At 52.2% G+C, this 15,223-nt stretch overlaps 1 protein-coding gene across 1 annotated transcript; it reads right to left on the minus strand.

The window, feature by feature from the left end:
- Window positions 1-11,321: 11,321 nt before the first annotated feature.
- EI90DRAFT_3136662 (uncharacterized protein) lies at window positions 11,322-13,731 on the minus strand (the record flags this gene model as incomplete). The annotated part of the gene is made up of 13 exons (XM_039064804.1): window positions 11,322-11,580; window positions 11,634-11,668; window positions 11,720-11,768; window positions 11,821-11,834; window positions 11,887-11,948; window positions 12,011-12,169; window positions 12,227-12,283; window positions 12,336-12,440; window positions 12,500-12,548; window positions 12,626-12,907; window positions 12,970-13,180; window positions 13,266-13,600; window positions 13,657-13,731. The coding sequence occupies 13 exons, from the start codon at window positions 13,729-13,731 to the stop codon at window positions 11,322-11,324; spliced, it is 1,692 nt and encodes a 563-aa protein (XP_038908306.1).
- Window positions 13,732-15,223: the final 1,492 nt, after the last annotated feature.

The following is a 15,223-nucleotide window of genomic DNA, read 5'->3' on the forward strand; positions in this document are numbered from 1 at the left end:
GGCCTGAAGATGGATATCAGAGTGGAACGGAGGTAGGGTAGGACTCCGGAGGTGGTGAAGCAGAGGGTCCAGGAGTCGGATCGGGATCGGGTATGTATGGATATGACAGTCACAGCATGTCACACTTCACCATTGAGGGGTGAATTGTCAGGGCCCGGCCTTGGACTCGGAGGCTCCCTGACCTCAACCTCCATCTAACCTGTCCTCACACTATGCAGGGCATGAGATGTATAGTAAAAGGAAGAGAGTATATACACTTGCCTATGTGGGGCATGAGATGAGAAGAAGGGTAAAGGTCTCATCTCCCCGCATGGTTGCTATATAAAGGAATGGGTCACATGCCCACAACTATACAGCTCCTAGAGTTGTGTAGTGTGACCCAGAGGGAACATCCAGGTGGCAGTGCCCAGTAAGTGTGGGAACGTTCTGGGCGAGTTGCTTGCCCAGAATTGTGGCTGTGACCCGTGGGAACATTCTGGGCAAGCCGCTCACTCAGAAAGTTCCCACACTATCCCGTGCATGCATACAACACACAAAGGCAACAAGGCAACAGTCAAAGAATAAAGGGGGTAAAGTAGGTGGGGAGTCCGGGGCACCCTAAGGCAGGGTGCTGAACCCTGACATGAATGGATTGTTTTAGCACTTCCTCACATGCTCACCTTGTAACATAGAAATCCTTATAATATTGGTTGTGATTGGTAGATATTTACATTCCTAATACTTTAGGAATTTATCAATTTTTTTACTCAGGTGTTGCAATGCTATGGTTTGGATTAGTGAAATGTTCACCATTGGGGGGTGAAAAACTGTATTCAATTTTCAGACTGTCCCCTCAATTCAGTTCTCATTATTTCTTGGGTCTCCGAAAGTATTTTCCATTTTTTCTTCCTCAATTTTGCAAATAATTATATATCCTGAAAGCACTTCAAAGGCACTACAGTTCCTGAAAATTTTGATTTTTTCCCTAATTATTTTTTTCAACTTTTTAGAAGTCCCTATTTTTCAAATTTTCCTCATTTCCCTCTAGATTCCCCCCTCATTCTCCCCCATTTCCCCCCCCCCCCCCTCCATATTCCGCAAGCCCAAAAGTGATTAAGTTGCCAGATTAATCATCAGGCAGCATCACAACTTAACCAGGTTCGGATTGAACCAGAAACCAAACTGTCACTGACAAAATTACTTGATATTTAATAGAGGTACGAGATTAAATTAGACTTGTGTGCAGTCGGCATAAATGCACTCTTTGTTCTCTTTTCACACATGGCATATTTCCTGGTGGTGCTTTATCTTATGCACCATGGATGGATGGATGGATGGATGTATTCATTTTAAAGTACGTATCTGTGCCTATCGGCATATGCCATACTATAATGATGCAGGTGAAAAATGTTTGGAAAGTAGTAGGTGGAGAGGAGTTAAGCGTCAATGGGTGGATGAGACATCGAGTATCAGGTGGTATGGAGAGTAAAGCGGAGTGAAGAAATAACACATAAGGACATGCATCCCCTGCACTGGAAAATAGTAACAAATGATGTGGAGAAATGTAAAGCATAGTGAAGAAATAGTGCATAGAAGAGACACGCAACCCCCAGTGCAGGGGGTGCACAGTTTGCTGCTGTAAGCCCAGAAAGGTGACGAAGAAAGTGGGGTGTGTGGGCACAGTTCTTGTGGGTGAATTGGGTGAAGGCTCCATGTGTTGTTGGATTGATACCCCAGGCCTAGGGTTTGGCTATGTCTCGGTTGGCTGTTCAGCATGACAGCAGTTCTTGTGGGTGGGTTGAGGCGAAGCATGTTCTTGTGAGTGTCATATCCATACAATCCCGACCCCCGCTCCGGGCTCCCGGAACTCCGAACCTGACTTCCGGAGCCCTACTTCCCTTCCGTCACCTCCTCCTTGCCGACTCCCAAGAGGTTATCCCACCTCCGGCTCTGACACCACCTTCGGTCCGACTCCGGGACATTCCGGGTCCGACCCCAACCTCGACACCTTCCAGACGAGTATGCAAAACCTAAGCTCCTGACTCCGGACCTCCGCTCCGGAATCCCGTTCGCGTCTCTGTCTCCGGAACCTCCGGTCTTAGCTCCGACCTCGGACTTTGACCCCACCTCCGCTTATACCCATTGTATTGGTTAGCTCATTCCATTTAATTATTGTTTGCCAATATTCCGGAGTTTAACTTCCGAGTTCGGACTTTCCGGACTTATGTCGGACCTTGCAACTATTGCATTGCTCCATTCAATTCTGCTATTCTCCCTCATTCCTATTTGGGCTGCTGCTTCCTTTCTATTCAGTCAGCTAGCCATTCCCCACTCCCAACCTCCTTCCTTCCTCCTTGGGCCTTGGCCCTTCACTCCTCCTTTGGGAAACACCATTGAGTCAAACCCTTGACCCTCGGTGTTGTTCCTCTTTCCATCTCCCTTTGTCTCCTTTTGTCCTACCCTTGTTCCTTTTGATTCCGGACCCTTCCTTATATACAATGTACCTAGTAACTTGTAACCTCAGTCCGAAATCGACATGAATTCCCCCAAGAGACTTTCCCTCTGCTAGATCCGAAATTAGGGACCCCTAGGACAACCAGCAATGGCACAGCGCTCCGCCTGAGTCACTGAGGCCGAGGTCCTTCCATGCTAAGTCTCCGATTCCACTCCGGAGTCGTCCGAATCCGCAAGTTCTAACAGTGAGATTGCATCTCGGTTGGCGGTTCAGTGTTTAGGATGCAGCCGAGGGTGTTAAGTGGCTTCCAGCTCATGTGTTCAATAAAGACATGTGGTGGAGGGGCCGTCGGTTGAAGAGGTAGTGGAGAGAAATGAAAGTTTTGCAGTGATGGCAGCCTGGCGTTACCACTATCACACCTCATCACTCTAAGAGGTAGTGGAGAAAGTGAGAAGGAAGTGAGTTGGGGTGATTGTCAGGGCACACCCGCCTGACCCCGCGCCACACCCCATGCCGTACCGCACTACCCCATTATCACTCCCTGTCTCCCCTCCCCCATTTTCCCCCTTCTCTCTATCTCTATTTCTATTTCTATTCTATGGTCGATTTCCCTTTCTCCATGTACTACTACATACCTGACCCCGCCCCCCTGATTGCCGCACGTGCCACGCACACTCCCGCCTACTGAGCGGCCACCTCCGGGATCTCCCGTGGAGACACCCAGGGAGGTGTGGCTGTGTGCGGAGATGACGTGGCTTCCTCCACGTGACCCTAGCCGCATGTATATAATAGTGCCTGGGGTGGGAACAGAAGAAGCAGCCTTCTTCTCAACTTCCCACTTCAGCTTAAGTGGTCGGGGATGCTCACCCTGCGACGGGATCGCTGCTATGCACAGCCGCTACTCGTCCCACCGAGTCCTGCACACAGGGACCTCGCCGCTTTCGGAGCTGTCCCTGACAGCAGAAGAAGGCTTCAACCTCATCTCCCCCGCCTCCCCCGCTATGGTGACCGAAGAGCAGTACAATGAACTGCTGTCCCAATTCCACGAGCTCCAGGCCATCGTAGAAAGCCAAGCTCAGAACCAACCCCCAGCCGCGCCTGCACCGGCGCTGGTCCCCGCACCAACACCAGCACCCGCCCCTAGACCCAAACCACCTAAAGTCGCCCCCCCCCACTGCCTTCTCTGGAGCAGCCGAAGACCTTGACCGCTTCAAGGCTGAATGCGGCATATATTTCCACATCCGAGCAGCGGAATTCCCCAACCCCCTCTCCCAGATCCTCTTTGTCCTGTCCTATATGAAGGGAGGGACTGCAGGGGCATGGGCGACGCAGCACACCATCGCACTACTGACAGCGGGCTCCCCCCGACTGTCAGGGGACGCGCGTGCTCGCGCAAGATGCTCCGATAACCTAGTTGTGATTAAAGCCAGGGGAAAGGGATGTCCCCATCTTAGGGTCAGCTATATACATGTAGAGTCCGGCAATAAGGAAACCAAACAGATTGCCGATAGAATCACGTGATCATAGAATGTTCCAGAACAATGCCGGAGATGATCCGGGTCACCGGGGCTTAGGTAAGCGGAGTAGACGGGAATTACCGGCATACTTCCCACGCGCATACGCGCAGCCGGCATAGGGTCCAGGGTCATTGCTGATCCCTGACACCGACTCACCATGGACAAGTTCAACACGGAACTCGATGCCATGTTCCAAGATCCGAACCGGGAGGCCACAGCCAGACAGAAGCTGGCCACTCTGCGGCAGGGCAGCGACTCCGTGGATAAGATCATCCAGGAGTTTGAGATCCTCGGACCCGCCTCGCGGCTAGGGGACGTAGGGCTAGTGGACCGCTTCGAACAGGCGATCAACTCCCGGCTCCGTGAAAGCATCTACCACCTCCACCCCATGCCAACGACCTGGGCCGAGTGGAGACACGAGGCCAGCCTCCTTGACAACCAATGGCGGCATTTCCAGGCAACACAACCCTGCTTAGCCCCCACCTGGCCCCCACTCTTGCCCCCGAGACCCCCACTCCCTGCCACTCTCCCACAGCCACGCCCCTTACCCACCGCCGCCACACCCCAGCCCCCGCCCCCTGCCCCCCGACAGGAGCAGGGCCACAACCCATGGACCTTGACCGCTCAAGGATCGACCAGAGGCGAAACGGGCTGTGCTACAATTGCAACACACCAGGGCACATCGCGCGGGATTGCCCACAACCGAAAACCCACCGAGCCAGACGGATGCACCCCAAAGATCTCAGGGCGCTCATGGAGGGGCTGAGGAGACAGCTGGTAGATGGACCAGAGGCAGAGGGAGAAGGGCAGGAAGCGGAGGCCCAAGAGGATTTTCAGGAAGGCGACCAGTGAGGGACGCATCCCGGCCGCCTGCAGGCAATAGTACCAACTCATGTAGATACCGTGAGGCACCTAAGTCAGCACCGACGTTGTAAGCATGCTAGGGATGTAACCCAGCAGCAAACAAGAAAAGAAAAAGGGGGCAAAGAAAATCTTACTACCGGTGTGGCCGCACACGGTCCCGGTGCAAGTGCATGATACTAATAAACTCTTTTAAAACTCAGAACTCACCCTGGTCCTTCTTGGACAGTCGTCAGGGAGTCAGACTAAGCTCTTTAAACGTGTGGAAGGGTCGCTCAACACCACAGTCTTTGTAGCACAGATGAGGGGTCCAACAACTGTAAGTACAACGCAAACTGGGTGTATATATAGAAAAAAAAGAGAAATCAGAACAAAAAACAAGTAAAATAGCCGATGGATGGTGGCGATAGAAACAGGAAGAATGTTGAGAGCTCGGCTAAGAAACAATAAGGCAAAAAAATGTCCACAAGGTAACAATAAAATCAATAATTGAGGCCCATAAGGTCAATATCAGCCATCAATCTCGCTTCTCCACCGCATATCCGCCATCCTAACTCCCGTCCCGTCCTTCCATCCTCTTCTCCTGATCCGTCGCTGTCCTTCAAGCTCAAAATCGTGTGAATTGGTGGAAAATTGGTGGAGATATGGGGGAAATGGTGGATATCTGTGAATTTTGGGGAAGTGGCAATATGAGTCTTGAGAAAAAAAGCATGAAAAAAATTGGAAAAAAATGTGGAAATGTGCCGTGGGCATTGTGAATGTGTCGGAGGCTTGAGGGTGCTCGTTGGAGCCTCGAAAAACGTGGTTCTGGCCTTGTTTGTGTGGTACTTGCTGTGCCCTCCTACAATGTCTAAATTCCACCGAGTCATCGCCAAGAAAAAGAGGAAAACCGCGTCCTCAAACAGAGAGATACCAAGCACGGCACCGGAGGTAGCGGTCCCGCCACCCGCCATCTACGTGCTGTCGAAGCAACCCCCAGATCCCTCAACCTAGCCGTAAAGCTAACCGCCCTGACCTCCCTCGCTACCGTCTCTGTATCAGCCCTCTTAGACTCAGGAGCCACCGGGAACTTTGTGAGCCCCGAGTTCGTCAGAAAGCACGGGCTCGAGACAACCCCGCTCCCCCAACCCATCCCAGTCCGCAACGTTGATGGGACCCCAAACGAGAACGGGGCCATAACTGAGGAGCTAGAGGCCCTTCTGACATTTGGACAGCACACGGAGTGGGCCCGCTTTGCCATCACAAACCTAGGGCGGCAGTCCCTCATCATAGGCCATTCGTGGTTGCTGCACCACAACCCAGAGGTAGACTGGACGCGGCAAAAGGTCAGTATGTCTCGCTGCCCATCCTCCTGTCGGTCAATGTGAGGGCACGCCGACCAGGACCCCGTAGTGGAACCAGGGGACGGGATCTACGCCGCTATCATCCCTCCGGGGTGGGGACATGAACTGAGAGCGACCACGACTCCGTCTCAGCGGATGGCCCAGGAAGCCTGTGAACCGGAAGCAGAGCCCGCGCCGTTCGAGGCACTGGTCCCAGAGCAGTACCAGGACTTCCGGGACGTATTCTCGAAAGAGGCCTTCGACCAGCTGCCCCCACGGAAGCCCTGGGACCATGCGATAGACCTGGTGCCAGACGCCAAGCTCCCGAGAGGGGGGACCTTCCCCCTGTCACGACCAGAGCAGAAGGAACTAGACAAGTTCCTGCATGAGAACCTGCGGAACGGGCACATACAGGCGTCCAAATCCCCGATGGGAGCCCCAGTCTTCTTTGTCAAGAAGAAGGATGGAACACTGCGCCTAGTCCAGGATTACCGGAAGCTCAACGAGATCACAGTCAAAAACTCGTACCCCCTCCCACTCATTTCGGACATCCTCGCATGCCTCCGAAACGCCAAGTACTTCTCAGCGCTAGATCTGCACTGGGGATTTAACAACATCCGCATCAAGGACGGTGACGAGTGGAAGGCGGCGTTTTCGACCAACCGTGGGCTATTCGAGCCCACCGTCATGTTCTTTGGCCTGTGCAACTCCCCAGCGACCTTCCAAATGATGATGAACGACATCCTCCGGGACTTCATTGAGGTCGTCATCTGCTACATGGACGACATTTTGATCTTCACTGCCACCCTGGAGGAGCACCGGAGGGTTGTCCGAGAAGTCCTGGGGACGCTGCGGAAGCGGAGACTCTTCTTGAAGCTGGAGAAGTGTAAGTTTGAGTGGAAGCGGATCGAGTACCTCGGCCTCATCATCTCCAAGGGAAGCGTCGCGATGGATCCCGTGAAAGTCTGCGGAGTTCTCGACTGGCCAACCCCAACCAAGGTCAAAGAAGTACGGTCTTTCTTGGGGTTTGTCAACTTTTACCGCCGGTCTATTAAAGACTTCTCCGAGACCACCTGCCCCCTCCACACGCTGACTTGCAAAACCAAGGCATGGGCCTGGGGACCAGACGAGGACCATGCCTTCCATGCCCTTAAAGACACCGTCACCTCTGCCCCGGTCCTCGCCTTCCCCGCCGATACAGGTCGCTTCAAACTCGAGTGCAACGCCTCTAACTTCGCCACCGGAGCAGTACTATCCCAGCTCCAGACAGATGGAGAGTTCCACCCCGTAGCCTTCATGTCCAAGGGTTTCACGGACGTAGAGCGTAACTACGAAGTGTACGACAAGGAGATGCTCACAATAGTGTGCGCCCTTGAGGAGTGGCAGCATTTCCTACAAGGAGCGGAGGAGAAAGTCGAGGTCTACACCGACCACCGCAACTTAGGATATTTCTGCACCGCGCAACGGCTGAACCGGCACCAAGCGCGGTGGTCCCTTTTCCTCTCCCAATTCCACTTCACCCTCATCCACCACCCCGGGAAACTCATGGGAAAGCCAGACACGCTCTCTCGCCACGCGGACCACCCGAAAGGCAAGGACGACAATGATGGGCTAACCCTCCTCCAACCTGCTTGGTTTGAGGCCCGTGCAGTGGAGGTGGTCTTGGTAGAGGGTGAGGAGACGACTATCCTCGAGAGGATTAGCAGGGCAAAGGACCTAGATGAAAAGGTGGTGAAGGCGATGTGGGAACTGGGAGAGGGCACACTGAGGTCAGATGAGTGGGAGAAGCAAGGAGAGCTGGTTCTGTACAGAGGGAAGATATATGTCCCAAAAGACCCACAGCTCTGCCATGACCTAGTGTGGCTACACCACGAGGCATGGGTGACGGGACACCCAGGATGGTGGAAAACCCTGGAACTCATCTCCCGCGACTACTGGTGGCCACAGATGGCGGAGTATGTCGGGCAGTACGTCTGCGGGTGCGACACCTGCAACCGTGTCAAATCCTTCCCCTCCCGCAAAGTGGGGAAGCTCATCCCGAACAAGATCCCTGCCCGCCGCTGGCAGGTGATTTCAGTGGTCATGATCGGAGAGCTCCCCGAGTCAAAGGGCTACAATGCAGTCCTGGTCGTGGTGGATCGCCTATCCAAACGCATCCACACAATCCCCACAGTGACGACAGTGGACTCGGCGGGGATCGCGTGGCTTTTCCTCGAACATGTCTGGAAGCACCACGGCCTCCCTGAGGAAATCCTCAGTGACAGAGGGAGCGCCTTCGTCTCACGATTCTCAAAGGAACTCGTGGACCTCCTCAGCGTCAAGCTCACCCCCTCGACGCCCTACCACCCCCAGACAGATGGGCAGATGGAGAGAGTAAACCAAGAGGTAGAAGCCTACCTCCGGGTATTTGTCAACCACCGCCAAGATGATTGGGCGGACTGGCTCCCGCTAGCGGAGTTCGCCTATAACAACCACGTCCACTCCTCCACTCGCCACACCCCTTTTGAGCTCAACACTGGCCAACACCCCAGGATGGGGACGGAACCCACATGCACATCCAAGGTAGAAGCCGCTGACGCCTTCTCATCAAGGATGATGAAGATGCAAGAAGAGGCGAAAGCGGCGCTAGAGCATGCGGCAGATGAGATGGCCCGCTACTATGACCGGAACCGCGAGGCAGCCCCTACGTACCAAGAAGGCGACCGGGTCTGGCTCAGCACCCAGAACTACACAACTGACCGCCCAACCAAGAAGCTAGACCACAAATGGACTGGCCCCTTCACGATTGTTAAAGTCATCTCCCCTGCCACCGTCAAACTCCGGCTCACTGCCCAACAAAGAGGGATCCACCCAGTCGTATCCATGATGAACATCAGACCGCACCGCCCCAATGAAATCACGGAACGCCCCACCGAACCCCGCCCTGGCCCAGACCTTGTAGATGGAGAAGAGTATGAGGTCGAGAAAATCCTGGACTCTAAGTGGCTACGCCGAAAACTCCGGCACCTGGTAAAGTATACAGGCTGGCCACACTCAGAAAACCAGTGGCTCATGTGCGACCACCTGACCCATGCCTCCGACCTAGTTGAGGAGTTCCACCGAACGCACCCCCACGCCCCAGGGAGAGAGAAGGAGAACCACCCAGCCACTTCAAGGCGAAGCAGCTTAAGGGGGGGTGATGTCAGGGCACACCTGCCTGACCCCACGCTGCACCCCACGCCGTACCGCACTACCCCATTATCACTCCCCGTCTCCCCTCCCCCATTTTCCCCCATCTCTCTATCTCTATTTCTATTTCTATTCTATGGTCGATTTCCCTTTCTCCATGTACTACTACATACCTGACCCTGCCCCCCTGATCGCCGCATGCGCCGCGCACACTCCTGCCTACTGAGCGGCCACCTCCGGGATCTCCCACAGAGACACCCAGGGAGGTGCGGCTGTGTGCAGAGATGACATGGCTTCCTCCACGTGACCCTAGCCGCATGTATATAATAGTGCCTGGGGTGGGAACAGAAGAAGCAGCCTTCTTCTCAACTTCCCACTTCAGCTTAAGTGGTCGGGGATGCTCACCCCGCGATGGGATCGCCGCTATGCACAGCCGCTACTCGTCCCACCGAGTCCCGCATGCAGGGACCTCGCCGCTTTCGGAGCTGTCCCTGACAGTGATGGCCCTCCTGGCACTACCACTATTGTGCCCCATGATCCCAAGAGGTAGTGGAGAAAGAAGGAAGAAGGGTGTTGGGGTGATGGCAGGACTTGAACCTGCACTCCTCCGGCCTGCCCATGGACTTATGGAGGCTACCATTGGCGCTACCACTATTCGCCTCACCATCCCAAAAGGTAGTGGAGAAGAGAAGAATAAGGAAGGGTTGGGGTGACGGTGGGACTTGAACCCACAGTCCTCTGGCCAATCCCATCTGGGCTTATGGAGGTCACCATTGGTGTTGCCACTATCACGCTCGTCATCCCAAAAAGGTAGTGGTAAGAAGAAAAAGGAAGGGTTGGCTTGATGGCAGGATGTGCACCCGCGCTCTTGCATCTCTCCAGCCAGTGCAGCTCTGGGCTTACGGGGTTGCGGTTGATTGGCATTACCACAGTGGCCACGTCATCCTCCCTTCAGCTGTTAGAGGCCTAATTAGTTTTAAACAGGGGCACTGCGTGAAGGTTTAGGCCCATGCCGGGTGTTCACTGTGGTAGCAGAACTCCCCCTCGACTCACATCCATCGTCGAGGCCCTCTTATGCACCATACCCACTATCGGCCTTACATGTGAAGTCACCAGTTGCTGGAACCTTCCGGGGCATTCTGGATTGTTGTGGGAGATCGCCAGAATATTCCTGCCCAGTCTGTGCTTGCACAACAGTTTATTTTACATATAATATCATTGTAATACATTTCATGTATGTATAAATATGCACAGACGTGCGTTGAGCAAAATCATCAGAAAAGTTTCTAGCTTACCTCTGGTCTCGCGAGTATAACTGCTGAAGTAAGCGGATTGCCTTATCAGGAATCCCTACATTACAACATTACACATACTGTCCCTTCCAAGGTTACAAGTCATGCCGATTCAGGTTTATTGCTGCTGCATTCCTGGGTTGATTTCTCTGGGTGATCTCATATGTGTGTTTTGTCCACCTATGCTACAGGGCTCTGGCCCTCTTATACCTTATCCTCTGCTGAAGGCATTATCTTTCTTAGTCTTGTTCTTTTGGCCTGTATACTGTTTTTTGACAAAGTCTTTCCTTGGACTACCTTGCTTCCGGTAACCTCGCCGAGAGGGAGGTGTTGTGACCTTCGGTTACTCTCGATGGGTGGGATCCCGATTGCTTACTCAGGTTTTTCTAGGTTTCCTTTTTCGGTTGTTTCCCTCCTTATTCCTCGTTGTCCTCGTTTTTTGCGTAACCCGGTCTCCTGCCTATTGTAAACTAACCGGGTCGTCTTCTATTCCAGAGGTTCTGGCATTTGCCGGGACTGTTGCCCCGCTAATCTGTTGCGTCTCCTCCTGCGTGCACACAAGTGGTTTCTTTTCAAGCATTTATTGTACCATGTTCAAACCATTGCGAAGCACGGATTGCAGTGAGCGACCGGGACCGAACTGTTAGCCCTATCACAACCAGTCTTTAAAATTACTCGCGTAGCTGAAATGATCATGAACAAATATGCACAGTAATGATACAAATCATCATATGTGTCCCCCAAATGTCGTTAAGGTCGTTGGCTGTCCCTTCGATGGGCGAGAGATATCATCATCTTTGAGATCAGCCGGTTCCACTACAAGAGGTCTTTTCTGTGCCTCTTGCAACGCATCAAGTAGACGTGCATGCACTTCCGCAGTTTTCTTCGTTTTGCTGCCACCTTTGGCAATGATGATTCCTGCAGCGATTGCACACAAGAATGATGCAGGGATTAATAAACCAGTGGTCCAAGCTGGCCGGTTGTACCTGTGCCGGGGGTATCAATAGAAGATTGTGATAATTGACGATCAATACCTCACCTGTTTAAACCCCACATGCATCCACAGAGGAAACACTATAGAGATACTCAGGCTGGAAAGCAACATAACTTGAAATGAGTCCTTACTTGGAAAAACGAATTGCCATCCACGAGAAGGCAAATCCAAAGCGCTGTGCTGATGACGTTTGCGTTAGTAGTTTGCGTTTCGAAGTTGAGAAAGTGGTTACGTTATTGGGAATGCCTACATATCAAAATATGAGCAGATATGTAACATCTGCGTGTTCTGGACTTACGCGGTGGGTGTCGGTCGCATGTGGGCGATACCATGTTTGACTTTTCTGAAACCTCTTCTGTTCTGCAATTGATCGCGTTATCGGATTGCTTCATACACCTTCAAGGAACCATAACTATACTCACGTCGTCTCAGATCTCTTTGTTGGCTCTCGGTTAATACATGCCTAAAATTGGGATCCAAATCAGGATCAGGCAAGTCATCTTCGTTCTCCAGAGGGGGCAGGCTTTGTTGTCGGCGCAGCTTCGCGTCTAATCGCTTGTAATGCCAAATTTTCAGGATAACTTGCAAAACGGGCGTTTAGTAGAATGGTTTTTTTTTTCCAGTTCAAGAATCCTCACGATACGTATCCACGACCCTCCATGGCAGCAGTCCAATGCCTGTCAGCGTGAACAAAGCTATTCGAGAAAGGTTTGGGCACGAGAACTAGACGCCACAGAGACCACAAACCGTTCTCTATTTGACTGCTAAGTTCAATCCAGAACTTCTGGTGTTGGGTGTTGTGCAGATTGATCCATTTAACGAGGAACAAGACAATAGCAGCGCCCCAAAACGCTTCCATGGAAATTTCAGCCTTGAAATATGCTGCTGCCGCAAATCCAGCCTACACTTACCGCATAAGAAGCTGTAAATTCCAGTGACGATCCCCGCAGCTTTGAGTGCCTTGGTAAGTTTTGCCGTCAATGATCACGTTTTGCTGGCTTACGCGTCTTTAAAAAACCCCACAAACCCTTCAATACTCTTCGAAATTTTGCGCGTCGCTTGAGGACGTGCTCGACGTGAGCATTCAGCTCGACCTCGTTCTTCCTATGTCTCTTGAAGAGCCGCCTTTTCTCTGCCTCAGCATCTGCATGGACTGATTCCTTTATGGGCAAGCTGTCCGTGGTAGCACTGGGCGTTAAGGTGGGGAGGGTGACAACTGGGCGCCGCGAATATAATGGAAGGCGTGGGATAATGATGGAATTCGCGGCGTTCGAAAGATGGGATATGACGGCGACTTGGGGATCGATAACATCCAGATGCTACAGGGGCCGATAGTAAACACTGCTATCCTCGGGAAATGATCATACTGTAGGCATCTTACTTCTACAACCTCATCTAGATGGTGTTCCTCCTCATCGACTTCGCTTCCATCCGTCGTGTAGTCAGATGATTCATAATCATGGTCTTGAAAATGGGGACTGGGCGGATGATGTTCATGAGACATTTCTTCATCTGTGGGCCTATCTGGTCCCGCATTGCTTCGGACATGTTGAGAAACAGCAGATGCTTCGACACGACAAGCAATGTCAATCCTACGTGTCTAGTGAGTAGTAACAAAGGTAACCTACTGACTGTGGCGGTATTGTTGTTTTGGGGCGCAAGGCGATCTGTACTCACCCCCCTGATGTCGGGAGGGGCTGCTGTTGTTCGTCATGAGATGTGGATTGCGCTCTTGAACGCTGGGATACAGTCTGGCGCCTCCTACGTGCCAAATTGTTGGAAAACCAACTAGAACGAGTATACTGATCCAAATTTGGGTCAGAATCGCGGCTGTTGATCCAAGCATTGGAGATATGACGATCTGCGTTGCTGGGCTCCAGGGAAGCTTGCCCAGGCCGGGAGTGCGAGGGTCCAGCGGGAGCAATGTGGAGGCCATCAGTAGAGCCAGGGCGAAATAGTGATGCAAAGTTTTTTTTAGGCGTTTGCAGATGGCCCGAACGACCGCTGGATTCCTTGGATAAAAGACAAATATGAGTTTTCAGCTTTCTCAATACGTTATCTCGCGCACTACGGGGCTATTGTCCGCCTCTGCTGATGAGAGAGGGAGTGTTGAGTAAGCCTTTTTGAGGCGTACGGAAGGCATGTCAAGTGGTCTCGGTGCTCCGCTAGTCGCCACGTGGCCGAAAGTTTGTCGGCGTGTGTAACCTATAGTGCGAGTCTCCAAATCACATCTTCGTGAGCCTTCAATGAATGTGAGAGATCACTGTGCGGCCCTAGGTTGGGACCTGATCCAGGTGGTCCGCTCCCTCGTTTCCTGGCACTTCGCCGTGCTTGGGGGCTAATGCGATTTGAAGTCCTCGTGGTCGCACATGAATATCCTGAGTTCTCGAGCGTCCCTGCAGCTTACTTGGTTTTCCTTGGAAGAGGCACTTTCATGCTCCTGTGTTATTAGCGCAAATTACTGAGTACTCTGTTGGTCCCAAGCGATTAAATCGAACCCTACTGCCTCTCAATTTTTTCTTTGGAAACCCTCAGGCCCATCACCTCCGCATCGAAAGGCCTGTACGCTTTTACCCATGATTCCTTGTATCCGAATGTAGTCTCCCTTAGGTGAGTGACCGTATCGTATCCTGTCGAGTACCGTTCTCCTCGGCATCCCAGCCATCCGTGTACGCGAGGTGGTTTGGATCGTCCTTGTTCTTCATCATGAATTTTAGGTGATCATCCATCCCTACTTCCTCATATAGCATGTTTTCTGGGAAGATCTGAATCTGGTTTTGGAGCTCTCCCAGACTATGGACCGGGCAGGATGCGGTGGTACTACTACAAAGGAATGTTGGGTCAATTATTAAAGCTCTGACCGTACAACGTTCGTAGCTATGGATTTATGTCAAGGGCGTCAGGATTCTGGGGTGTCGCCGGCAACTTCATTGCATTGCAAACATCATGCCATCATCGGGCAAAAACTGTTCGTAAACCAATTCGCCCCCCTAGTACCAGCTCTTCATCCCGATCCACTGTGGTTACGGCTGGTCATGCAGATTCTGCAGCTGGCCCAAGCACATGTCTGATGTCATGACTTCCGTACTCCCTTGTTTGATTCATCACTTATAATATTTCGTACATGCTTGCGAAGATGGGTTTGGCCGTAAATGCGATCGTTTCAGCATGCGGATCACCACCGTGAATCACCAGAGGAACCATTTTTCTCTTACTGAGGTAAAAATAGCTGCCATTCTGCTTGTCTCCAATATTTTGGCAACATCTGATCATGCGAGGCCAAACATATCAAATCACTGGATGCGAGGCTAATCCCACCCATAGCGTAACTCCGAGCCACGGAGCGATCCAGAGGCGTCTGGATTTGGGTGCAAGATGCAAGGAACATATTTGGCGTCAGAGGCTACTGCATTCTTCAATCTCTAAGAACACCACAACATGTACGTCATGAGCCTGAAAGTGAGATCACAATGTAATTGTAATTGAACGGCTGAGGCACCTGTGCGCACGGCAATACTGACGCGCGCGGCATCAGGGAGTGCCAGATTCTTGGATTGTCAACGCCACCCGGAATATATATTGAAGAGATGGAATCCATCAAATCTACGGCATATGATGTCACTCTGTTTCGATCG

The sequence above is a fragment of the Cantharellus anzutake genome (assembly GCF_015039405.1).
Source record: "Cantharellus anzutake strain C23 chromosome Unknown EI90scaffold_167, whole genome shotgun sequence".
In the NCBI taxonomy this organism is placed as follows: domain Eukaryota; kingdom Fungi; phylum Basidiomycota; class Agaricomycetes; order Cantharellales; family Hydnaceae; genus Cantharellus; species Cantharellus anzutake.